Source organism: Neophocaena asiaeorientalis, unplaced genomic scaffold (assembly GCF_003031525.2).
Source record: "Neophocaena asiaeorientalis asiaeorientalis breed wild unplaced genomic scaffold, Neophocaena_asiaeorientalis_V1.1 scaffold633, whole genome shotgun sequence".
NCBI lineage: Eukaryota > Metazoa > Chordata > Mammalia > Artiodactyla > Phocoenidae > Neophocaena > Neophocaena asiaeorientalis.
In genome coordinates, this window is record NW_020173395.1 from 750,287 (window position 1) to 777,261 (window position 26,975).

Here is a 26,975-nt window from a genome sequence, read left to right on the forward strand (position 1 = left end):
GATTCTCCACAAATTGTGCCCACAAATTTGTTTCTCTTCCTAAATGCTGGCCCATAACTCTTCACTAACTTTACTGTCTAGTGCTTTCAAGCAAGGGATATTTTAACACTTTTATTTATCCTCAGCAAGAAAGTTGGTCCAAATTTCCTAGTCCATCTAACTGGTTTTAATTTTTCAATGCTATTATGTGTCTTTATTTTTTCTTTGTCTCTGCTAGTTCCTTTTTACTTCGTCCTTTTCTCTTATTTCATAGTGTTCCACGTTTTCTTTAATGTCCTTGCATGATATACCTCTAACCTGTTTCTTCCTTCCTGGTAATAGCTAAACAAATATATTATTCATGTGTATTTTGTACATTCTGTTTCTCTCTTTTTGTAATATTTTTGCATGGTTTTAAAAAATTTATTTATTTATTTATGGATGCGTTGGGTCTTTGTTGCTGTGCACAGGATTTCTCCAGCTACAGCGAGCGGGGGCCACTCTTCCCTGCGGTGCGTGGGCCTCTCACTGCGGTGGCTTCTCTTGTTGTGGAGCATGGGCTCCAGGCACGCGGGCTTCAGTAGTTGTGGCTCGCGGACTCCAGAGCGCAGGCTCAGTAGTTGTGGCGCACGGACCCAGCTGCTTGGCGGCATGTGGGATCCTCCCAGACCAGGGCTGGAACCCGTGTCCCCTGCATTGGCAGGCAGATTCTTAACCACTGCACCACCAGGGAAGCCCTTTTACATGGTGTTTATATATTTTTGCTGGTTTGCTTTTAACTTGCGGCCAGTTGCAGCAGACCTGCCTTCCACCTTATACTGTATAGATAGAAACTCATTGCTGCCTTTCCCTTTTTATATAAGCCTTTTCATAATGTTTTCTCTTTACCCAGAGGGCTGGATATTGATAATTTATAATATCTGTTCAGTCTGCCTGAGGAGAGTGGTGAGGGACTTGGGATCACGACTAGTCTAGATCTGGAGATATTTTATTGGATGCTTTCCCTCTGAAGGGGGCCAGGGCAGGGGGTGAAGTTCCAACAGCTCGAATAAAATCTTTTCATGTGTAGGGGTATCCCTGGATTTCAGGAAGTTCTTTCCTCTTTGTGGTAATCTTGGAACTCAACGCCTTTCTTACTTCCTGAGTTGGAATGTATTTTTTCTCAGCAAAGATAGCTCTAGTATCTGCTGTGAAGTTTACTTGCCTCTGACCATTAAGAAGACATGCCAGGGACTTCCCTGGTGGTCCAGTGGTTAAGACTCCACGCTTCCACTGCAGGAGGCTTGGGTTCGATCCCTGGTCGGGGAACTAAGAACCCACATGCCACACGGCGAGGCCAAAAAAAAAAAAAGCCATGTCAAAGGTGGGTGAAGGAAGTATCACATGGTTGGTTGTCATCTCCAGACTGTTCCAGGAGAGGTCAAGTAGCTCCAAAGAAGCAACTCCCTGTCCTTCCCTTCTCCTGCCTGGGCCACAGGCTCTGGCCCTCTGATCTGTGGATAGCAGTGGGATTCTATGGATTTTTTTTCACTTTGTTTACAGTATTCTGCACTGGGAGGAACTCTAGAATAGGCTGTGTATATTATTTCTCAGCGTCTTCTTTCATTCTGATAAAATTATAAGGCCATAGTCTGAATATCCTCAGTTTGCTGCATGAGTGTATTGTGTGCGTGAGTATGCATGAACGTATTTATAAGCCATCTTTCCTCCAAATTATTTTACAGTTCCAACAAAGCAACAGGAGTATTACATCTTAAAACTCAAACCACAAACCCAACTTTATTTGAAACTACTGAGTTTTATTGAAAATAGCTAAATATATTAACAAAGAGGCCTAGTGATCCAGCAGAATGGTGGTGGAGCTATGATAAATGAGCATTTGCATAAGGGAAGTGGAAGAGAGATGCATTCCAGGGCCTGAAAACAGTTGGGGGTGGGTTTCAGGCTGATGCAGCATGAACAATGCACAGCCAATGGAAATCCTTGATGGCAAAGGCTCCTAGGATTTTATGCTCGTAAGGCAGAAAAGTAACAATGAGTTCTCATGGAGTCTAGTGTAAGGAAGATATATAAAGTGTATGTTAGAATAGAGAGGTTGCATCTTTCAGTACAAAGGGCTGTGTCCTGAGAAGCAACCCTGAAACAAGAATCCCAAGTGCTACAGTGGCCAGAACTGTGTACTGAAGGCCAATTTTCAGTGATTCTAGAATGCCTGGCTTCAATTCCTGGTTCTAGCACTTACCAGCTGTGTGGCTGTGAGAAAGTTACTTTACCTCTCTGTGCCTGTTACTTCTTCTGTGAAATGAAGATAATAATATATAGAACCCGACTCACGAGTGAGAATTAAAGGAGTTAATATGTATAATATAAAGAACGTAGAACAGTGTCTAGTCCAGAGAAAGTGTTAGCTGTTACTGTTGTAATGACCAGGTCTGTCGGCTCCTTGAAGAAGAGGCTGGGCTAGATTTGATGGATAGTCTATGTGGAAGGACTAGCATTGAACTAGGAATGAGTAGACCTGGGTTTGAAGCCCAAATTTGCTACTAAGGTCATACATATATCTAGTTGCTTTTCAGTAAATATTTCTTAAGTGAAGGAATGAATGAATAGTTGATAGATCTTCACCACTACTCCAGGTTTAACCAGTTCAAGAGAGAGAGTACAGGATGTTTCCAAGGTTCACGGCTACCAAACTAAGACTTTCTGATTCGATTCCCTAAACCAGATGTCCAGAGCACAACTTGAAGATCTAAAAAGCTAAGATTGAGATAGATAACAGAAAACACTAACCAAAATCATGGGTAGTGAACCCTTGTACAGAATTCCTCCGAAAGGTTGTATAAGCTGAAATTATAAAGTGCTCAAAACATTTAGGAAATGTAGAGCGTTTTTGTTCAATCATTTATTCAGCAAACATCTATTGAATTCTGAACACGTTCAAAGACTGTGCTAAATATTAGCAATGCAAAGATGGCAAGATATGGCTTGTATCCACCGCATATTTATAGTCCAGTCGGGGAGACATGTCAACAGGTAATTAACACAATGTGGTGAGTGCCCTACTGAAGCATTTTCAAGGTGCTTTGGAACCACAGAGCAGAAAATAACTGCTGAAGGCTACGTAGTTTCCCAGGTGGATAAAGGATGTATCTAAGGCAAAGAGAAAAGAACTGCAAAGGCAGGAAGGCAAAGAAGAAGGTCATTGTGGCCCCAGATGTGAAAATAATTAAGGCTGACTCACAGCACAGCCAAGGCATTGCGGAGTAGCGAGAAGTGAGGCCAGAAACTTATGTGGATCACGCCAGATCACCGAGGGTCTACGTGTCATGCCGAGGATTGGGACTTTGCTCTGTTTAGGGTCATTGGGAGGGGCCATCCCAGGGTGTTGAGGTGCTGGAAAGAGAACTGAGACAGCCGCGTGCAGGGTACAAGTTGGAGCAAGAAGACGGTGAGGTACCAGAGCCCAGGATGATATTAAGAAGACCATCGCCAAGGTCCTAAAAAGAGATGCTGAACTGAAGCCAAGACAGGAGAAGATGGTGGCCAGGACCGAATCTGCCCGGGGTCAAGAGTCTGGGTACGGGGGAATGTCGGGGTGGCAGGGACTGTGTGGAAGAAGTGACAGCTCCAGGCGGGGCAGAGAAGATCTGTGGGCATGATGGGTCAGAGTTAATTTATGTTCCCTGTATCCCCGCATTCACCCGGGGATGAACTGAGGGAAAAGAGAAATGTTCAGAACAACGGACTTGAAGTACAATTTTCTGACAGCGGAGGAACAGAAAAAAAAAAAAAAAATGACTGCCAGTTTCTGGAAAGTGACATCTCCTAAAATAAATATCTCCTAATTTATTGTCATAAGCTCAGTGTACTCAGCCAACTCTTTTCATTTCATTTTAAACATTTTGTCAGCAATAGACAGGAAGCGAATGTTGATCATTTGTTCACATGCTCCTAGTTGTAGAGCTCTCATTAGTGATTTAGGCAAAATACACTAATTCAGCCATTGCAACCAGTTACCTGACATGTTCTTAAACGTGGTGGCAACAAACTCAGAGGATTGAAATAAAGTCTGGATGAAGGATTCAAGCACTGAATTCTGATTTACTTTAAATCTCTGAAGATAAGAACAAACATTTGTCTCAGATGCTGTATGTGAGGCAGCCAGAGTATATAGAAGGATGCCTACCACTGAGTGTCAACGTAAGAAGCCAACCTGAAACAAGCCTGGGGTATCTGGAAGAGCTGTGCTGAAATACTGCCGTGTATACACCCAAAACGACCTTTGGAGCATGTGACGGGTGTGTATCCGTACGTGTGTGCTCACCTGAGAATGTGAGAGAGTCTGAGGGGGTGGGGGAGACGGTGGGGAGGAGAGAAGGAGGTCAAGGGCAAAGGTGAGAGAAAGGGACCCTTCAAACTGATTTATGTATTGAATTTAATTTATTTATTTTTGCAGTTTAAAAAAAATTTTATTGGAGTCTAGTTGATTTACAATGTTGTGTTAGTTTCTCCTGTACAGCAAAGTGAATCAGTTATACATATACATCTATCCACTCTTTTATTTTTTTAGATTCTCTTCCCATAGAGGCCATTACAGAGTATTGAGTAGAGTTCCCTGTGCTACACAGCAGGTTCTTATTAGTTATCTCTTTTATATACACTAGTGTGTATATGTCAATCCCAATCTCCCAATGTATCCCTCCCCCTCTTACCCTGGTAACCATAAGTTTGTTTTCTACATCCGTGACGCTACTTCTGTTTTGTAAATAAGTTCATTTACACCCTCTTTTTTTAGAGTCCACATATAAGCAATATCATATGATATTTGTCTCTCTGTGTCTGACTTACTTCACTCAGTATGACAATCTCTAGGTCCACCCATGTTGCTGCAAGTGGCATTATTTTGTTCTTTTTTATGGCTGAGTAATATTTCAAGTCTGGATTCCAAAATTCAGAGACAATATGAAAACCAGGGGCAAGGGATGAGATAAGAAATATCCACCCTGAATCAACCGAAGAAGGCCACTGGGTAAACTCTTCCTATGAAGTGTTGGACGAGAAGGATTAGAGCAAAGGATACAGCTGATTTGGCTAAGGAGGGACTCCAGAGATCACTGATGTTCTTACGCTATGTCAAAGGCAACCATGACAGATGACTTGAGCAGATTCCTTCAAGAGAAGCTCCTCTAATAATTTTTTTAGCAAAGGGAATGACTTTCTAAGCACCTAAGGGAAATTTTATAAAGGAAAAGCAACACATTTTAATTTCCTGAATGTCAAAACAAAAGAAATTGACAAATTGGGTAAAGTAATTACAATATTTTTTCAGATAAAGAATTACTATCCCTAATATCTAGATAGCTTTTTACAAAAACAGTTAGTAAATAGCATATCTCAGCTCCCTCCACGCACCTGCCCCCCAGCCATCAGTCCACCTGCACCCAGGAAGGATGCTCTAGCCCAGCTGTACTCTGCAGGGGCGTTTCCTGCATGGGTAGTAATAGGGACTAGCAAACGTCTGCCTTCTCTTGGGCTGCAAAATGAGTTGTGAATCGCAACCTTGCGGAGGGACTCCCCTGCCAGGTTTGGTCCTTCCTTTCCTCCCTAACCCTGAGATATTCTTGGAGTCCTCTTGACCCTTTGTAGTTACTCCTCTGGTGTAGTTTATAATTCTTGATATTAAGCTTTCCCTGTTCCAGTCCTGCGTGGTTCCTGTTTCCTGAATGGACCCTGCACATCTTTGGCACTTCTCTGTTGCCACCAACACTTTCATAGCTTCTGATGGATCTCCACCCTGACCTCCCCAGATCTCACAGCTCTTCCTGAATGTGAGGGACAGACAGTAAAGGAGGTGTGTTTGGCTGGTGTTGTCTGAGGTCTATCCCCCCTGCACCAGCTCACTTCACTCAGCTCCATCACCGGTCTTAGCTGGGAAGATGCTGGGAATACGGGATAAGAAGGATTTCTCAGTGCTTCTCATGTGCAAATGGCTCTTTCTTTTCCCTTTCAGATGAAGCTCCATGTGGCTACAGACCCAAGTTTTCAAACTCAACACTGGTACAACTTCATGAACTGTCTGAAGTCCAGGAAGGTGAGTTCCCGTGGCAAGTGAGTATCCAGACCTCTCGGAGACACCTCTGTGGAGGGTCAATCATACATCGGCGGTGGGTTCTGATGGCTGCACATTGCTTCTCAAGAACTCTGTAAGTTCCTGACGCATTGTCTTAATTTACATCAGGTCTCCTCAGCATATAGTCTGGGCTGGGTAGCACAAGGTTTGTGAAGCCGTGGGCTCTACACCAAGTGCGTTCCCATTGGCTTTGTACTGAAAAGTATCTGCTCTACACCTACTCTCTCCTCTGAGGTTAACCATATCCAAAGGCTGGCTGCTAGTTGCGACTATGCACCCAGTATTGGAAAATCAGTACAAAGTTTCTCTTCCCCTGCCTGCCATCTGTGTAGACAATGTATCGTATTCATTCATCGTACACATCCAGGCTACCGTGTGCTGTTCTAAGTGATGGCGATGTGGTGGTTGACAAGACAGTCAAGACCCCTGCGGTCAAGGAGTTCACAGTCTATTCCCACTGCCTTTCGATGGGGAAGTCTCCCTGGGCTGGCTGTTCACTAGCTCAGAGTTCTGCCTGAGTTTAGACCCCCGGCTACGGCCGCCTACATATGGTATGTGCCTTCCCTTTTGAACCCACAGAAAGCCCACATTTAGGTTTCCCTGGGCTAGATGGCATGATGCTTTGGAAGACTCAGGTCTGAATTTTGGCCTCACTACTCTAGCTTTGTGATTCTGACCTAGCTCCTTCACCTTCTTCTCCTGCAGCTTTTCTCATCTGTAGCATGACAGGAATACTGCCCTCAAATAACTTATGTGGATTAAACTAAATGAGATTACACATGTAAAGCCCTTAGTAGAAACCTGGAACACAAAAGAATCTCAGAACATGAGAAGGATGGTCATTTTTTTTTAGTACCCAGAAGCACTGTAGAAAGAAACTTTGGATTCTTCCCTCCTGGGCTGTTTTATAATCGCATCTCCCCAGCTGTTTACCATCGGATGAAGCTCGTGTAGATCACCATCCTGAGATAACTCTGAGACAGTGATTCCCCACCCAAGCATAGTCATCAATTACTCTGATCCTTTCTTTCCCAAGGCACCAGGCTGGCCAGACAAGGATGCGGGAGTGGGATGAGGAGAAGGCCAGACGCTCCTCTAGGGTCAAGGTTGTTTCGTTCCTACAGGATGGCACTTATAGGTGTGCCGTGTTCCTGGTTTCTCCATTGGCCTGGCAGAGGCTGATTCAGAAGCGGGGCTCTTCTGAACCTCTGCACAGGAACAAAGAAAGCATGGCTGTGAAGAGGTGGTAGGGTCAAGGAGAAGGGTCATTCCAGGTTCACCTGGCAGGGGCTGGGGTGAGGGTTTGGTAGGCTGCTCCCAGAGGCAGTGAGCTTCCCCAAAGGAAGCAGAAATATAAGCAGAAATGAAGGAACCACTTATTGGAGGTTGGAGGTGCTAGAGAGGAGACTGAGCGGGCGTTGCATCACATCACCTCTAAGGCCTTCCTACTCTGTGAGCCTGTGACTTGCTGAGTGTTTGCATCCCTCCAGGGCCTCCTCCCTCATCACCTGTGGGCCCGTCACCCTCAGTGGTTGCTGCAGTGCTCATTTTCGCTCTAGCGCCCTCACTTTGCCAGATCAAAACGATAACTTAGACATGTACCCGGAGAAGCCGAGTGGTGCGGATTAACAGGAGAGAATGCCGCCAGAGGGTAGACCAGCTCTCCAGGAACACGCTTTGTGCCTGGAAAGAACTGGGCACCAAAGGCAACTGCCGGGTACTCAGCCCCTGCTTCAGCCCCATCCTCCACACGCCCCACCATGTTCTGGGTTCCCAGAGGAGGGAAGGCCCTAGCCCATGCCACCAGGACCCTCTTACTCTGCCCTCTTGTTAGAAGTACTGTTGATTGCTCCAGACTGTTCCTTCTCCCTTTTCTCATTCTCAGGGAGACAGTGGGGCACCTATGGTCTGTACTATCTATGGAAACCAGAGGATCTTCCTAGTGGGTATCTTCAGTTGGGGCATAAGATATGGCTTCAGGCGGAGGCCTGGTATGTTTGTGTCTGTGGCTCAATTTCTTCCGTGGATCCAGGAAGAGACAGAAAAGGAGGGGAAAGCCTACATCATCTCAGGAGCCCAGAGAAGTTCCCTGCCTCGTGTTCTGCAGTACCCCTTATGGTTAGGCTTGGGGTCTCAAATGTTGCTTACCACCATGTTTACTTGTGATAAATCAGGTCACTAAGCTTTGGACCCACACCTTCTTCTCCTCCTTCTCCCTTCTCCCTGCCCATCCTTATACAAGCATTTATGGAGCATCGACTATAGGTTAGCCCCTATGCTAGACCCTGGAAGATAGTCATGGACTCAGTTCTCCATGAGAACTAAAAAGAAACAATGGCCTTTGACAAGGAGGTCAAGAAGGCTTTAGGACAGCGTTGGAAAACCAACCTCGAGAAATCACTTCCCGTTTCTGGGCCTTGGATTCTCTATCTATGAAGAAGGAGATTTGGTCAGATGAGTCCTAAGCTCTTTCATCATCACTCTGACATCCTGAATAACTTCTTCTACTTTCTCTCATGGTACACAACATTATCTAGCTAACAACGGGCTTTAATACCATCAACTCAGTGCTTAACGGGGACCCAAACACAGGGAGCTCCATTTCCCATTACAAATGCTTTAATCTCCTGGGCTATTCAGGAAAGAAAGTCTATGGTAGACTTAGGATCAGGGGTTTCTTGTCCCGTGTGGAGTTGAAAGTAGGGAGATTATGACTTGGGACTTAGAGACCACACTTTTCCTTCCCTCCCTTTAATAGATCCAAACAAGATTAGGGTAATAAGGTGGCTTGGCCTCAACATCTGCCCTTTCGTACCTGTGGATAACTGAATGAGGGTCACTGTTGAGTGGCCAAAGCCATGACTCATCAAGTGAGAAAGGATAAAAATCCAAGGACAAGAAAGCAAGCAGGTCCTTCCACTGAGAGGAACCAGAATAGTTTATGTGGCCAGACTGACATACAAAGGATATGAATTTGTTTTCAGAAAACTGTGAGGCAACTATTAAATACAGAATGGATAAACAACAGGGTCCTAATGTATAGCACAGGGAACTATATTCAACATCCTGTGATAAACCATAATGGAAAAGAATCTGAAAAAGATGCATATATCTGTATAACTAAATCACTTTGCTGTACAGCAGAGATTAATACAACATTGTAAGTCAACTATACTTTAATTTAAAAAAAGGTTATGTCCCCATGTTAGATATTGACATTGTGTGGAGTGACTGGCAAGCCAGAATGAGAGAGTTATAGACCGTTATGAATCTGAAGCAATCTGCCTTCTGAAGCAGAGAATTCCTATTTGTAAAACAATTCCCCCGGTGCCACAGAGTCCTAGTAAAGAGTGAGTGCCTAGTCATGGGACACCGAGTAACTATGTGACCTGGAGCTGCCCTTCATCACCCACCAGGTCACGCGGTTTGACAGGCCACCAACACTCTGGCTTCTGATGGAAATTTAGGATTGGGCTCAAGCAAGTCTCGGTGAGTTGTTTGAATACACTGCCTCCACATCACCTCCATCTGTTGCCACAAAGCTTCTCTCTTAGCTTATAAATTGACTTAACAAGAGGCCCTGTGCCAGCTGATGACAGAGGAAAGATCCTCAGTCCTGGTTCTGCTCAAGGTCAGCCCTGCACGATGTGGTGCAGGGAAGGACCTCTGCGGGCAGAGCTTTGAATGGTGCACTTGATCATCTCATTTCTATGAAGAAATAGGTGGTGTGAGGTAAGGCCTCTTGGCAGCGATGAATAGGTTGGCTGGTTGGTCAAGGGCTTGGAAGGAGAAAGACTGGAAGATTGAAAATAAGAAGGTCTAGGGGAGAGGCATGTGGACGGACCTGAGAAGAGACCTCTGTGCTTTGCATCAATGCCCATTAGAAAGCATTCACTGCAGGGGAGGTTCGAAGCAATGAGGAAGATCAATACTCATTGCTTTAGTTCTCCATGGTGGCCTGTGTAAGCCACAGTAAGAAATTGATCCTACCTCATGGCCTGGTACACATGTGCACACACATACACACGGAGCTAAAGTTTCATGAAACAATACATGTCCTTCCTTCCTACATGCTAATTACAGCCCACTAAACTGATATCGTGACTCAATAATAGGATGTGAAATGAGCCATCATTTGAAAAATGCTGACGGAAATCAATCCTACCCTTCACTTCACTTTAAGGATACTGAGCTCTACAGAAGGCAAGGTTTTGCTAAAGGTTATTAACAGATCCAGGACTAAAATTCATATTTCTGACTCTCAGATCAATTTATTTTCTGTTTTTTAGTAAACATCTATGAAGGCTAAAATTCAACAAATATCCTTTAAAATGCATAGCTGAGCCTACAGGAAAGGAAATGTTTAGGGAACCAAAATCAAAACAGAAGTAAGAGTCCAGAGTCGTTATGCAGACTAAAAAGCCAACAAGAGGGTTGGGTTTTACTGGTCATGTAGGGCAGTGGTCCCCAACCTTTTTGGCACCAGGGACTGGTTTTGTGGAAGACAATTTTTCCACGGACCGGAGGGGGGATGGTTTTGGGATGATTCAACCACATTACGTGTATTGTGTACTTTATTTCTATTATTACATTGTAATATATAATGAAATAATTATACACGGTAAGAGCAGTGAATCCCACGGGCACAAGCATGTTGCCTCACTTCTGTTGCATTATAACCAGTTGACCAGAAGTTGCGCCCGGTGGAAAACCATATGATGAGTAACTAGGCATTTAGTGGGGTGGCAGAAGCTTTGTGAGCTGGGAAGACACATCCATATACAGAATACATGCCTGTTTCTATGATGAAAAATGACTGCTTACTCCACAAGGGAAGAAGTCAAGTGCTATCAACCTTCCACGAGATGGGTTATGTGTTACACCATCCTCAGCCTACAGACGATGTGGCCACAACAGGGTCTTTCAAGGATGCTGAGACTCCTTATGGAAATGTACTTTTCAATGCCTAATTCAACATGGTGTCCTCAGGACTCATTTAAGGGATGGAGTTAGGGGGTGGGTGAACAGGTCACACTTGATACATCCATTCTGACATTCCTATCCAAGATTTTGTATTCCTTCTTTTATGTTCTACAGAAGAATGCCATTTAATGTAGGCCATTTATTTTTGTCCAGGGTTTTAGTCTGTCAAGTAAACAAACAGAGCCATTTCTAGCTGCTCCGGATAATCCATCTGAACGCAGATTTTCTCTTAAGTGCACCCAAATTGATAAATTTGGCCAAATCACATTTTGCTTTATCCTTTGGGTAACTCCCTTAGAATCTCTTCTCCCACACGATCCTCCGGTGTCTACAAACATGCACGAGCAGAATGTCGCAGTTCTTCTAATGTGTATGATACCTTCTGCTGGGTCAGATGAACTGATCCCCTATGAAGTCTATTGTGATGGCTCCACGTATGGCTCTGACTGCCCTGAGAGGTGGTAGGGATGGGTTATGGGGAGAATCAGCCCCCCCTGGGAAAGTATTTCAGTTAAGTCATTACAAAGTCTTCATGGAAAAGGAGACTAGCCTTCCCAGAAAGGGGTAGAAGGGCTGCTTCTGATAGGAACGGAAGCTCAGTGGGATTTGAGGTTTTATTTTATATTTATTTTTGGCTGCACCGTGCAGCATGTGGGGATCTTAGTTCCCCGACCGGGGATTGAACCCGCACCCCCTTGCCTTGGAAGGCGAAGTCCCAACCACTGGACTGCCAGGGAAGTCCCGGGATTTGAGGTTTTAAAGTACACTAATTCATCCTAATCCATCCAAATATTCCATTGCCATTTTCTTGGTCACCTTCTTTTCCAATGAATCACCTTTCATGTAAGCACCTAAAGAAGTCGTGAATTCAAGTTATGTTTTCATTCTGCTACCTGCAGGAAGAACTCTGGGCCTGATTTTTGATACAGTAGATGAGAGATTCTTTTAGGGCAGTTGTAGAAACTTCTCTAGGCCTTAGATGATGCCTTTGAGTTGAAAATGTAAAACTCCAATATTATTGTTGCTGTTTTGCTGGTAAACTTTCCATTGCATTCGGTGACAGTAGCCCTTGTACTTATCTCTTCCACCAGAAAGTTCTATTGCAAAAACCACTTGTTCTCCTTTAATAGGATTCCAAGAACGACAGGTAATAATTTGAGAGACTGTTTTGACACTGCATACCCTGGACTCCCAGAATCGCATTTTCCACCAGTGACGAGGTCATTACTGCCTTCAAATCAAATCAAGCCTGACAAGGAATCTTCGATTCCCATCTTTGCAGTTGTATTTCCCGAAACCACTTTCAATACCAAGTAACTGTATCAGTCAGGATTCTCACAGGAAAATAGAAAATACTCTATGTATCTCAAACTGAAAGGGATATAGTACATAGAGATGGATGCTTACAGAACCATTAAAAGGGTTTGAGTGCAAAGACCAGGAAAAACAGTTGCTTGCTTCCAGAAGCTCTGTAAGTCTCAGGAATCACAGGAATTCACTGCTAATGATCTTATTGTTCTCTTCAGCATTAGAGTAAACTTGCCTGAGGACATCCAAAGTTAATGGCAAAACCTCACAACCGTCTTCTGCTGAAATCTGCATGCCTGTGTACAGTGCTAAGGGAAGACAATGTTTCTGTCTTCTGCCTCCTAAAACTCACCTGAGAATCTAAACTTGAAGCCTGTTGGGACTCTGAGAAACGTGACCAGCTTTCAGCATCTACAATTCTTAGGACAGTTTAGAAAGGCAGAGACGGGGCTAAACATCAAGATACAATATCTGGCACACTGATAAACTAAATGTGGAAAAGAGACGAGCAACCCCTCAAATAGTCCTGTGAGAATTAAGAGAGATGACACCTGCAAAGTCCTAAGCACAGTATATTATATATGTGTAACTTAAGTGCTTGACATTTTAAGTTTCTGGTTGATGAGTCATCCATTTTGAAAGACATCCATCCTGAATAAACATATTGCCAGCTGTACGACACGGCCACCAGCAGAACAGCCAGATAAGGAATCAGGCTTGGGAAGGTCCTCACCCATGAAGGTCCCTTTTCCAGAAACCCCCGGGTAACCTACATAACTGCTTGAGTGACCTATTTCTTCCTTCCTGCACCCTAATTCCTGGTCACGTGCTTTAAATTAGTCAATAAAGAATGAACTTGTGAGACCCTAGACACCCTACCTTCAACCCTAATAAAAGCAGATCCCCGGATCTGTTATCTCTCTTTCTCTCTCTCCCTGCAACCTGGTTGTGTGGCCCCTCAGGTGTGCTGTGTGCCCTCCAGGACCTGTGAGTAATAAATCTTGTTCTTCAAAGTTCCCTGATGGTTTTTGCTGAAGCACATCCTGCAATCCTAATACGAACCGCGAAGGCTGGTCGAGCCACACACTGGGGGAGATATCCGCGGGGGCTGGCTGCAAGTAATATGGTCTGGACGAGTGCCACCAGCGTTCCTAGCTGACAGCCTGGCTATCAATAGGCTGAGACCAACACATCACCAGGAAAAGCCTTACTGGGCAGCTGGCTATCTTTACCCGTCCTGAAATAAGAATGGCTCACAGCTTTCAATCCTATTCTCTGGGAGGGAGCAGTAGATGATGCTGCGCCGTAATTTTCCATTTGTCCCCGTTTTACCACGACAAATGCACTGGCTGTCCTTCCCTGAGTCCTGGGAGGCTGGCTCCTAAGGACTGGTCTCCTGGGGGGGATCCTAAATGTCACGTGGCTTGCCCTGGGCAATGGGAGGCACTGGCAGGCATGAGGTAGGAAGGGAAGGGGTTGGGGTATTTCTTCCCTGTCCCTTCTGGTTGGGGCCACTGGGCTGCCAGTGGCAGGGTCCCTCCTTGACCCAGTTCCTGCCGGGATCTGTCCTCCGTACCTGCCGTTCTCACTGGATTCCAGCAACTAGACTTTCTGTCCTTGTCCCTGTGGCTGAAGGCTGTGGCCCGTCTCTGAAATGCCCTTCTGCACGGGGACACTTTACGATCGACGCCCACAGCTCTCTGTCCCTTCATGAAAGTAGCTTCATTTCAACTTTCTGAGTGGAATTCAACTTCCTTCTGGGACCCTCACGAATCCCTCAAGGCCATCTTCCTAAACCCCCCAGGCCTGAGGGTTTGGAGCCATCGGCCTCCTTGTTTCCACCTCAGTGGGCTAGATGGAAATTCAGAAAGTCACGACAGGGCTCAGCACAAGGTCAGGCCATGGATTCACGTTGGACTCAAAGACTAGACCCAGCCGCCCTTCCTGGCAGATGTGAGGACTCCATCCCCATGAGCCAGCGGGCTGACAGCAGTTCCCTTACTGGGGACACGAGTCTGAGGTCCCACCGCGCACCCCTGTCCAAAATGGAATCAGTGAACCTGGGTCGCGTCTCTGCTGCCTTGCGCTCAGATACCCCGAGCAGCCTGTACCAGGAAAGAAATAGGGCACAGCTGAAATCCAAAAGGGAAAGGAAACGGGCTAAGATCCATGGGGAACAATGACGAGTTCTTCATCCGTCTCCTGCCCCAAATAGCTCCGCTCTCCTCCCCCACTGGTGTTTACATGTGTTCCTTGCCTGGCGGCAGATGCCACCAGGCCTTAAACTGGGTCACAGAGGGCGGTGAGGAACCGACCAGGCCCTCAGGCCACGTCCTCGCCTGCCCTCACTTCCCAGAGGCTCCAGCCTGGAGCGGCAGAGCCCGGACCCCATGTGGCCCCTGCCCTCCAGGCATCCTGGCGGGGTCCCTGCTGCCCAGAGCCACAGCCAGCGAGGGGGGTCCTCTGTCCAGCCTGTGAGGGGGCAGAGGGGTCGGCACTGGGTGCTGCTGCAGCCTCCCCGCCCCCTCCTGCCCCGCCATCCCCTCTCACCGCAGCCAGGCGCCAATCCCCTCAGGGACCCCAGCCTCCCCAGGGCAGCCGGGGAGCCACACGGCCCTGCTGCTTCCCCTGGAAACAGGGTGGCTTCACACACACCCACAGGGCCCAAACCTGGGCTCCCGACACCCACGGGGGCAGAGGTGGTGTAGAGGGTAGAGCATAACTTACAGTCAGAACCAAACCCAATCAAACCCAGCCCGGATTTCAGACCCCAGCGCCCTGGGGCACACGGAGAAGGTTGCCCAGAATAACCCAGCAGGGAAGTGGCCGAGCCCGGGCCCCAAGGACCGCTGCGCACCCCCAGCCACGTGTCTGCCCCTCCCATCCTGACCTCCTGGCCCTCCTCCTTCCCGGGATCCCTGCGCTTCGGGTCCTGATGGTGCCTTTCCCTCCACAGGTTCTGTCAGAGCACGGCTTTGGCCTGATCACCACCGACATCCGTGAGGGACAGACTTTCTACTACGCAGAGGATTACCACCAGCAGTACCTGAGCAAGATCCCCAACGGGTACTGCAGCCTCGTCCTCAGGGGCACCAGAGTGTCCTGCCCATGGAGTATTTATTATGGACCCAGAATTCACATGTTGGAACCCTATCCCCCAGTGTGACTGTATTTGTTGATGGGGCCACTAAGGAAGAAATTAATGTTAAATGAGGTCATAAGGGTGGGGCCCTGATCCTACGGGATTAGTGTCCTTACAAGAAGGCATAGCGGAGTGGTCTCTCTCCGTCCATGAGCCTGTACTGAGGCCGTAAGAGGACACAGTGAAAAGGCAGTGTTCTGCAAACCAGGAAGAGGCCTCACCAGGAACTGGGTAGGCTGTCACCTTGATCTTGGACTTTCAGCCTCTAGAACTGTGAGAAAATAAATTTTTGTTGTGTAAGCCAGCAGTCTATGGTATTTTGTTATGGCAGCCTGAGCAGACTAAGCCAGAATTAAAATGGAATCTCTCCCCACGTGGTCAGCCCTTGAGATCACAATAAAAACACTTTCAATAAAGCAGGCAATTCTTTTGTGGTTCACAGTGGCTTTTTGAAGTGCACAAAGGCATTTTTAAAAAGTCTGGTTTTTGACATATAATTTAAATTTAGTAAATTACCTTTTTAAGGGGTATGGTTCCATGAATTCTGACGAGTGCAAGATGGCTATGTAACCACCACCACAGTCAAGACACAGAACTTTTCACCACCACAGAAAGTTCTGCGGTGCCCCTTGGAACCCATCCCCTTCCCCAAGTCCCAGCCCCTGGTGACAACTGATGTGCTATCTCTGCCTGTCTGTGCATCATACTGAAGGTAGTAGTTATACAGCTTCTTCAACTCAGCGGAAGGCACTGGAGGTTCATGGTTATAGCATGTGGTCTGCAGTCAGTGGTCTGCTCCTTTCTATTGCGGAGGACCATTGCTGTTGTCTGGATGGACCACTGGCTATCCACTCAACTGACAGACATGTAGGGTGTTACTTTTTAATACTTATGGATAAAAACACCATAAACATTGTGTATGGGTCTTGGTGTGGACATGTGTCTTCATGCAATGGTATTTTGATAAAAATGTGAATTCATGCACATATGTGCTGGGAGACTTGGGGATTCTTTGGGATTTGAATGAAGATCATGCATATGCTGTGTTATCCTGTTCAGAACTCTGGGGCCAGCCATGGAAGCCACGTGGTTAAGCCTGGTGACCTTGGGAATTCTTTATCTATGCCCTGTTCCACCTCATATGAACACGTGCCCTCCAGGACCCCAAAGTTTGCAAACACTTATAGCTGCAATGAAATGTTTCTGTCTGCTGAGCTCAAATTCGTGTTGTTTTCTAAAGAACAGAGATAAGGAGGCTGTGTCTCCCATTTCAGGACCCCTCCTGGCAGAGAAAAGATATGTTAGGTTGATGAATTCTAATGCTTTGCTTATAGCTATGAGATGGATAGTAAATGCTTGTTATGTTAAAACTCCACATCGAATAACATGAACTAACTTCCTAATATTTCATCTGCTGTTTGCTTATTCTGATAGGATATCCCCAAGAGCTTTAAAAATAAATTGTAAAGCCTTAAAAGAGCTAGGAAAAGAAAAAGTCCCACAGTCATTTTCCCTAAAATGGAAGTCCATCATGCATAGAATTTTGGAAAACATATACACCTACAGCTCTTGCCACTCTTTAGTAATAATTCTTGTTCTCCACACACCTGTCGCGTCCATGGTGATTTCTCATGAGAATATATCTGTGGCTGTATAGTGGGGGAAGACTGTATTCAGAGTCAAACTTTATTTAATAAATTGGCCTGTCTACTGCTCAATCTTGCACATTATTCCAACTCAACATATTAGTCTGAACTATTCGAATTTGCCAGTATTAGACCATTTTTGAGCTGCTAAACCAGCAACTCTATATGGTTTAACTTAAAACTTCCTACGGTTCCCATACCTTTGCACACATTTTCTGCCCATCTAGAATGCTGTATTAGTTCCTTAGGGCTTCCATAACAAAGTGCCACAAACTGGGTCGTTCAGAACAACAGAAAGTTATTTTCTGGAGTTCTGCAGGCCAGAAGTCCAAAATCAAGGTGTTGGCAGGGCCGTGCCCCCTCGGAAGGGAGGGATCTGTTCTAGACCTCTCTCCCAGCTTCTGGCAGTTCCTTGCCTTGTGGCAGCATAACTCCCATCTCCACATGGCGCTCTCCCTGTGTGGGTTTATGTATCCAAATTTTCCCTTCTTGTAAGGACACAAGTCATAATGGATTAGGGGCCAACCCTGCTCCATATGACCTCATCTTAATTAATTACATCAGCAATGACCCTGTTTCCAAATAAGGTCACATTTTGAGGTACTAGAGGTTAAGACTTCAACAGATGAATTTGGGAAGGACACCATTCAACCCATAATATACGTCTTCTGGCCCTTCCCTAACATCATCTCTCTCAGTGGATTGACTCAGCCCAGACAGGGCTTATTTCTTCCTCTAGAGAATCTTCCCTGGTGGCCACTTTCCCCACCCACCACACACCTGTGCTCCCCCCACACTGGGTTGGGTGCCCCTCTGCAGCTCCCAGTGATACACTTGTCCCAGTGTATTAAGGTGGTGTCTCTGCTCACGTGTCTCTCCCAGATTCTAGGAGATGGAGAACAAATATTGGTTATCTCTGCATCATTCTCCAAGCCTGGCGTATAGAAAATGCTCTGTAAAGTGCTAGGTCACCTAGTGGACGAACAAATGAATGAAATATATGAACAAAAGCCACCCTGCAGCCCATCTATGCATGGGTTTTGTATTTTATGCACATCTTATTCATAGAAACGGCTGGTCAATGTGCCTTCCTTTTCTGGAAGACATGAAATTGGTAGAGAATTAAAATCGTGGGCTTGGTATTTGCCAGGTCCTAGATACACGCACTATCTCACTAATCCAACAATATATTGATGTAAATATTATGATTATCCCCATTTTACAGATGAGTAATCTGAGGCTCAAAGTTCAGGTCCCACTGGTGATGTGAGCTCTCTGCTGTAGGACTCTGAGTCTGCGCTCGCTCCACTGTATCACCTGACTTGTTTGGACCAGCAGCCTCAGGTCCCTTCTCCTGAGGAAGGCCTTCAACTCTTTTTTTCCTGATGCATTAGTGAGTCTGAGATGCCCTGATTTGCAGGAGCCCATCTGGTGTGAGGTCCTCCCGCTCCACTGCCTCTGCCCCTGCTTCCACACGGCCCTCCACGTCCCAGAGGGTTGGCTCATGGAATCATCAGGTCCTGGTCCAGGATGCCTCCTGGCTGCCTTGTCTGGACTGTGCTGGCTCCACCCAGTGCCCTACTGTGACCTGGGCATCAGGCTGGGCTGTGAGACTGCAGACACAGAGAGCGAGGCCCTTACTCGGTCTTTCTGAATTGGATACGCGCAGTCTCACCTGAAGCTCCTCCATCGACTTGAGTAAAGACCAGGGCCAATGACAGGACGGAGGGACGGAAGAGCGGTGCTTCTGCTGCCAGTCGCCCTGCTGCTGCCCTGGTCACACGGCGGCCTGGCACGTAGGTCTCTCATGGTGTTCTTGGGTCTGTGCCTCTCCGGGGCTCTCTCTCCTCGGCGGCCAGAATCACTTGGGGAGCTTGTTCAAAAGGTCAAGTTCTAGGATGCCGATTCTGTAGTACTGGGTGGGATCTGAGGAACTGCACTTTTAATAAGGCCCCTCCAGTGAATCTGATGCTGGGGCTCCTGGACCAGACTTTCAGACCATTGCTCCCCACACACTCCCAACTTTAAAGTTACATGTGGAGAAGCCGTGTCTGCGTGTGTATGTGTGTGTTTGTGTATTTAACATCTATGTTAGGTACCAGAGTTTTCCAGAGTGAAGGGCCAAAGTAAGTAAACTGTTTGAGAGGGGTAACTAGCTGTCCATCTGGAGATGCTAACTAGCCACGTCCTGCAGCTTTAAGGCCCCGTGTGATCAGAAAAAGGAATTTCTCGGCTGCTTTCTCTTTGAAAACATCCTGAAGGGTCATGTGGAGCTTAACTGGTCTAATGCAAAACATAAATAATATAACTGTAATGACAGCAGCGTCTTAATACCTACTATGGATTCATCTCCCTGAGCCCGGAGAATTTATGGAGCCTCGTGCTATGCTGTCAATTTGCTGGTTGACAGATATCAAACCTCTATCACGTGCTGGGAGCTGTTTTAGGAGAGAGATGTTTTATATCAGAGAATGACATAGTCAATTCCTACCCTTAAGCAGTTTTGCTATCTAGTGAGGGGAGGGAAGTATTAAACATAGAAATGAATAAATAAATAAGTTAATTCCAGCTCCTGTTAAATGGTATGAAGCAGATGAAACAGGCTACTGTGATGGGAGGTCTGCAGGTGGGAGGTGAGACTGTTCTAAGAGGTGGTCATGGAAAGCCTTCCTGAGATGACAAGACTTGGGCTGAGACCCATCTGATGAGAAGGAGACATATTTCCAAGCAGAAGTGACAGCAAGTGCAAAGGCCCTGAGACTGAGTGATCGGGGTATGTTTTAGAGGCAGAGAGGCCAGTAAAGTTGGGGCAGAGTGAATGGGAAGGGGCCACTGGAGAAAGACGGGCTCGTAAAGGCCCAGTGAGGACTTTGGATTTTATTCTGGTCACAGTGGGAAGCCATCAGAGAGTGAGAAATGAGAGGTGCTTGAGAAAACATTCTGGCTGCTTCAGAGGACAGACTGTGTAGGAGTGGGGATGCAAGAGTGGAAGGAAGGGGACGAGTTAATGGGCAGGACAGGATGACGGCCTGGATGGGTTTATAGCAGGGGGAATGGAGAGGATGGCTGGTGAAGGACATTGTTTGGTAGAGTTGATGGGACTGACCGATGCACTGCTCATGGGGAGTGAGGGAAAGAGGAGATGTCAAGGATAACTCTTGCCTAAGCAAACAGACGGGTGTGGTACCATCCATAGAACTGTGGAAGGCTTACAAGAAAGATGTGGAGTGGGGTCAGGTTCCATAGTTCAGTTTGGGCCACGTCAAGTTTGAGGCACCTCTTAAACGTTCTTGTGAGATACTGAGTAGGGCAGTTGGTTAATGGGTTGGGAGTTCAGTGGAGAGGCCTGAGGGGGTAAACGTGAGAGCATCTGTATAAAGATGATATTTGAAGTCTGGCTAGGATGAGATACTCTAGGCAAAGTGCATAGAGAAAGAAGTGGTCTGAGGATTAAGCCGTGACTTTTGGAAGAAGAGGTGGATTTGGCAGAAAAGTATGAGAAGGAATGGCCACTGATGCAGGAAGACGACCAGCAGGTACATCCTCCCACTGAAATGCTGCCCAGAGATGACCCCAGATTGAACCAAAAGCCTTGGGCAAAACTCAGACTTCTCTCTCCTTGGTCCAAACTAGAATGAAACCAAATGTCATCCCTCTAAATCAATGTGACATGAAAAAATAGGCATTAGTCTGTGCTAATACTTATCTTTGTATTAAAGATGAGGATATTGAGGCTCAGACAGGTTAAATCAGTGGCTCCAAGTCACACAGCTAGCCAATGGAGCCAACTCAGAACTTCTGACTCCAAATCTCACTCCTTCCCTCTTCACCAGGCACCCTGCCAGCTAGGAAATTTCCAGGCTAAAATCAGTGCCTTCTGCAGACTTGAGTTGTTTCTCCAATCATGCTTCTCTTTCTCTCATGGTGACCAATATATTGAAAGGGTCTTTTGGGGCAAAAAGAATTTCTGAGACACCCTGATGGTGCAGGCAAAGAGAAGACACTCAACTAAAAAGCTGAGATGAGACCTCCCTATCTTAGTTTGTTTGGTCACATCTCTGGGTCTGGATCAACCAGTCACTTGGCAAAAATCTACAGTCTGCAGTGATTTCATTGCAGTGGGATTTGCAAGGGAAGATTTCTGAACTCCCCCACCATGAGTTTGCTCTGTAGTGCTGGCGGACCTAAGACTTCATTTGGTTTTTTATCTACAGACTATATATATAAACCCCTTAGGCTCCCAGGAACTCTCCTAAGATTCACAACCACGGGTCTCCTATTTTTCCAGGCCAGCCCCAATTCTAATTTCCAACAAAGCTGAGCCATTGAGCATGTAAAAATATAGAAGAACTTTTGGACTTTCATTAAGACTTTTCATGTAAATACATTCAGGTTTCAGTCTGCATGACCACTGGCAGCATGACATCAATATCAATACAGCATTTAAACTGTTGTACTGAAAATCACACACCTCTTAAGGAAAAACTCAGAATAAGGAAGCTAAAGTTTGCTTCAATGTTTATAGCTTTTTTTTTTTTTTTTGCGGTACGCGGGCCTCTCACTGTTGTGGCCTCTCCCGTTGCGGAGCACAGGATCCAGACGCGCAGGCCCAGCGGCCATGGCTCACGGGCCCAGCCGCTTTGCGGCATGTGGGATCCTCCCGGACCGGGGCACGAACCCGCGTCCCTTGCATCGGCAGGCGGACTCCCAACCACTGTGCCACCAGGGAAACCCCTTATGTTCTATATTAATGCAATTTAAGTAAAAATGTTTCCCCCTCGTCATTTTAAACTGTAAAAGTAGAGTATTTTAGAACTGGGAAAAACCTTAGAGATGCTTTTATTGAGTCCCCTCATTTTAAGGTGAGAAAATTGAAGAACCTAGAGGTAGCCTATTCCACTATAGAGAACTCTATGAAGTGCATTTTTATATTGAAAAATATACAAATTTCCTGGGCTCCCAGGGACTCCCCTAAATTAACCGCAGGCCCCAGATTGTCCAGGTCACCCTCAGTTCTGTATAATGTCCAACAAAGTGTAATGTAACAATATGGCAGAATTTTTGGATCTTTTCATGCCAACATATGGTTTTCACCCACTGACGCTGGATCTGAGCAAGTCTGATACCACGTCTTTAAGAAAACCCTGCAGGAGTCTGAAGGCCCGTCCTTTTATGTTCCCTATAATAAGGCTTCCCAACATGCTAGTTACTCACCTCCGAACACGCTCCATTTGTTAATGCTACTCTTACACCTCGAGGCCCCAGACCAACGACCGTCAAATGCTACAGTCCAGGAAGTGGAGTGCTTATCGGTCAGGTCATCTCATCGGCATCTTGTGGTTGATATTTTCCTATGAAAAACTTCCAAGTCAAAGCTCCTCTCACAACCTCGAGTTTGGGATCTATTATTTTTTTTGACTGGAGTTGCAAGACTTTATTTCTAGTCCTTGTTGAGTTCAGTATTGGCGGTTCATGCCCAGGACTCAGATGTGATCAGACAGTTTTCAATCTCTATTCTGTAATCTATTAAATATCAGTTCTTGCTCAGTTTTGTGTCATGCATTATTATGCACTTTTTTCCCCAGGTGTAAGACGACTTTTTACCCATTTAAGTTTTAAAGGCATCTGTTAGTACCAGCTTGGCTTGGTATCCTACTGCCGCTCCAATACCTCCGAACCGTCAGCAGAAAATGCCAACAGATCTTGCTTTCTCTTTTGTGTTGAACATCTTGTTCTACACAGAGGGTGGCAGGCTGCCACTGCCCACCAATCAGATAGCTCTCCAGGTGAAACCTTCTTCCCACCTCACTCAGAAAGCCTCCCTTCCGGGATACAGTCAATGATCAATGCTTTAGATGTAATATCTCAGCCAGTTTGATGTTCGCCTTAGAGAGAAATCATCCAAACCGCATACCAACATTTTAGCCAAATAAGATTCTCAAAGAATTGAGTGGATGATTTGCCGAAATATAGACATACCATGCAAGCTACGAGCAAGATGAATAAACAACTGGGCTTTAGAACCAGACATACCTGCCCAAAAAATCCCCATCTGTCTCTTGTAAGTGGAATGGTCTTCAGCAATCACGCGATCTCTCCAAGATTGTTTCTTCGTCTGTGAAATAAACCATAGCTCAGAGGTTTGCTGGCATTATTAAGTGTCTCTCACACACACAATACAGAGGCTGACTCATGACAGGTGCTCAGTAAGTGGCTCTCATTATGTAGCAAAAGATTAATATATGGGGCTTTTAAATTAGTAAGCCAATTTGACTACTAATCATTGGTAATTCTGTTTAAATTTTCACAAACTATTATTTTGATTAAGTATTTAAAAAATTTTCCAGAGATCCAACATTGTTTTCTTGTATATTAAGTCCAAGATTCCCTTGTTGGCTCTGAAAATTCAAACTTTTCATCTGAGATCAGGCTGCAGGTTCCTTACAATGTGTGGTCTTCCTTGACAGGAGCAATGGGAATCCCTCAGTTTAATGGGGGAAGTAGACTTTAACAGTTTCACAAATGCTCCATCACTGTTGTTAGTGTCCTGAGGGGAAGGTGGGGTGTTGAGTAAGAAAGTTATACTGAGGGTAGCTGGTGTAATCTTCAAAGGCAAGGAAGGAGCTAAGATATGAGGGATACACAGGAGTTACACAGGCAAAGAGGAGCAAGACAGATGAGGAAGGAGCCTGTCTTTCTGGCAGGAGCATGGGGAAGAGCCCCGGGATGGGAAGAAGCAGAGCACTTCCGGGGAGCTGAAGGGCCCGGGAAGTCGGAGGAGAGAAACCCAAAGGCAGAGATGAGAGGCAGCAGTGGTGGCGACTGGTGGTGGTGCCCATGCGCAATGGTGGCGGTAAAACGTGTAGTGCTCAGTGGTGTGACTGACGGTGACGTGTGGTGGGGACATACATGGTGGCGAGGCTGTGTGGTGATGAGGTTGTTGGCTATATGGTGTGTGGTGATGGTACCATGTGTGCCATAGAGACGGTTTGAATAGACATACCTCTCAAATTAGACTCTTCTGTGAAATATTATGAATGTCATGGACTTTTCTCCCCAGGTATAAGCATGGTTAACACTTAGGCAGTTTGTCCAGTGGTTATGAGAACAGACTCCAGAGACAGACTGCCTGGGTTCAAATCTTAGCTTAGTCGTTTATTAGCTGTTGGTCTTGGCCAGTTGTCCTAACCTTAAACTTGCCTTTGTTGTCTACCCTTTAAAATGAGATGATGATAATTTCAACTATCTTGTGAGGTTTGTATGAGAATTAATTAATTTAGACAGAACAGAATGGTGCCTGGCAAATAGTAAGCATTCAACATTTTAGATTTTATGATGTTTATTGTTTCCCATTACTCAAATGATGTTGGAAACCCATTAGAAGCTGTCAAAACAATCCTATCACATAGGAAATGCCAAAATTTTAATTTCTCTCAAGGTGCAACTGGGATGATCTTTAGAATTAAAATTGGGTGAAACACGGTGGTGCCATAAATCACAACAGAAAATGCAGGAATCAGTTGGGGATGGAGGGGGGCTGGTCAATTTCCCTTGGGCTTCCCTACTAGGGTGCAAAAGCAAGATCCGGCCCCAGGGCTTGTGGCTGTGTGTCCCTCCTCACAGGCCGTCAGACGGAGACCCTTCCAAGAAGCACAACTACGGTGAAGGCACCCAAAAGCACAATCTCATAATTGTGGTGCCCTTGGTAGGTGTGTAGGGTATTGTTTTTGTTTGATGGATCTCCCACCTGGTAGTAAACTGGCTGAGCCACTGCTGTCTGTGTGCTGGGGGGTGAGAAAGGGGCATCATACTTAAGTGTCTTCCAAGCCAACCAACCTTGACTGTTGGGTGCTGGGTCTCTCCTCCCTCTTCCTTCTTTCTGCTCTTAGTGAAATGTGGCCAAAGAATAAACAGTTCTGAGAAGTCAGAAGCTTTGGATATCATAGGCGGGGTGCCTGCAGACATTGTAGATTTCCCATGGCAGATGCGTATCCTTGACAGTGGGAATCATCTCTGTGGAGGATCGATCCTCAGTGTGTGGTGGATTCTAACTGCAGCCCATTGCTTCAAAAACAAAAATAAGTAAGTGTTGCAGATAGAATTATTTTTTCATACCAGTGTGGTAGAATATTTGCCCCGACATGCCTATTATTCACGTTCGTCAGCCATAAAACAAAATACCAGGAGGTAGACACCTGTGTTAAATACCACACTTTGCAGGTGGAAAGAAACCGTTCTCCTAGGGTGTTGCATGGCTTGCTGTGTGGGACCTACATTGCAGAGCAAATGTTCCTTGGGCTTCTCAGCATTTTGCCAGGTGCGTGTAGTCCTGGTCCAAACTCCTAGAGAGTCCCTTCCTAAGCATTTGCTCTCACTCAGGGAGAAAGTGGGCTGACAGAGATCACGGAGTTGGGGAAATCATAGAAGGATTAGGCCCTGAGGGCAGGGTGCCAGGCCTGGCTGCATGGCAGAAGGTGCTGTCTGAGTCCCAGTCTACAAAATATTTTTGCAAACCTTCCAAGGTGTCTGTGATATAGCCAGTGAGCTTTTCTTGCAAATCAAGTCCCTCAATTACTTATGCCATAGTATGGCTTCCCAGACATTTGTTGATGAGATTTACAAGTGAATTTGCCCAAGCAAAGAGCTGTCAGGGCAAGAGCTGGTTGGCCAGAGGGCAGGCTAGGCACTCAGGTCAGGCTCCTCCCCCCTGGCTCCGTGTCAGGTGCAGAGCCGCAGATGCTCTCAGGATCACAGTCTCACACGAGTGCAGTTATTTTCTCCTAAGGCTCACCTTTCACCCTCCCACCACTTACCTATTTTCTCTTTCTTTTGTTTTGGAATAAGATCTACCTTGGAGGTCGTACATGGTAAAGGAAATCTTGACACCGAGAACCTGACAAAGATAAAAGTGGACAAGCTAATTACTCACCATTATTTTGTCAGCTGGTTCTACATTAATGACATTGCTTTGCTGTTGCTCAAATCCCCACCAAACTTGGGTGTCAAGAAGGTACCCATCTGCCTTTCAGAGGTCACTGACACAGAGAGATGGAGAAACTGCTGGGAGACTGGATGGGGCACTACTAGTAAGTTACTATAGCCCAATGGGGAGAGGGGTGGCACCTTGGCTGAGGTTTGCAATGAGAAGCAAAGTCTGGAGGCTCTGCTGGCCTCAGGAGGTCAGCCTCGTGGACCTGGGCGCTTCCGGTTCTCAGTTAAGGTCCCATGATGACCCTTCTGCTCAGTCCACATGGGAGCCATCCTCCCTGGGTGCACGTAGCAAGTTTTAGGTCCATATTGTGAAACAGGAACCCTAAACAGGGCCTCAGGGAAAACCCAGGCAGAAGTGTTCAGAGGCTTCAGGGTGGCTTGGAGGAATGTGGAGGGACATACCAATGGGAAAAGGGGCTGGGCTCTGGGAAGTCCACGCCAGTGTCAGCCAGAGCAGCTCCGTTCCAACTGATGGCGCCAGTTCTGCCCCCTGTGATAAAGGGCTCTGTGGCTAAAATCTCTGAAAACCGCAGATCCAGGCCAAGGAGGAGGGGATAAACCGAATGTAAATTTGTCCTTCTAGAGTTAACCTGTAACCTACTCCTGCCAGTTTGCCAAGCCAACCCACAAAATGGGGTCCTTTTGTCTTCTTTCTTGGTGAATGTGACTTTCCCCATAATCAACAGAGCAGGAAAAATCATATTCCACTCAGTACTGCTCTTCCAAGGAGGCACCCAAATGGCTCTACATGGATTCCCACGTGGTCCCAAATCTCAGAGCTGTGTTAGATTCCTCC

At 46.1% G+C, this 26,975-nt stretch overlaps 1 protein-coding gene across 1 annotated transcript in view; it reads right to left on the reverse strand.

The window, feature by feature from the left end:
• The window catches only part of PRSS55 (serine protease 55), a 55,179-nt gene that overhangs the window by 23,676 nt on the left and 4,528 nt on the right, over positions 1–26,975 (reverse strand). The window contains exons 3-5 of the mRNA XM_024746936.1: positions 26,002–26,081; positions 25,025–25,252; positions 23,222–23,303 (exon numbers count right to left, since the gene is read on the reverse strand). Coding sequence (XP_024602704.1) covers positions 23,222–23,303; positions 25,025–25,153 — 211 coding nt within the window. The 5' untranslated portion in view covers positions 25,154–25,252; positions 26,002–26,081. The remainder of the gene's footprint in view (positions 1–23,221; positions 23,304–25,024; positions 25,253–26,001; positions 26,082–26,975) is intronic.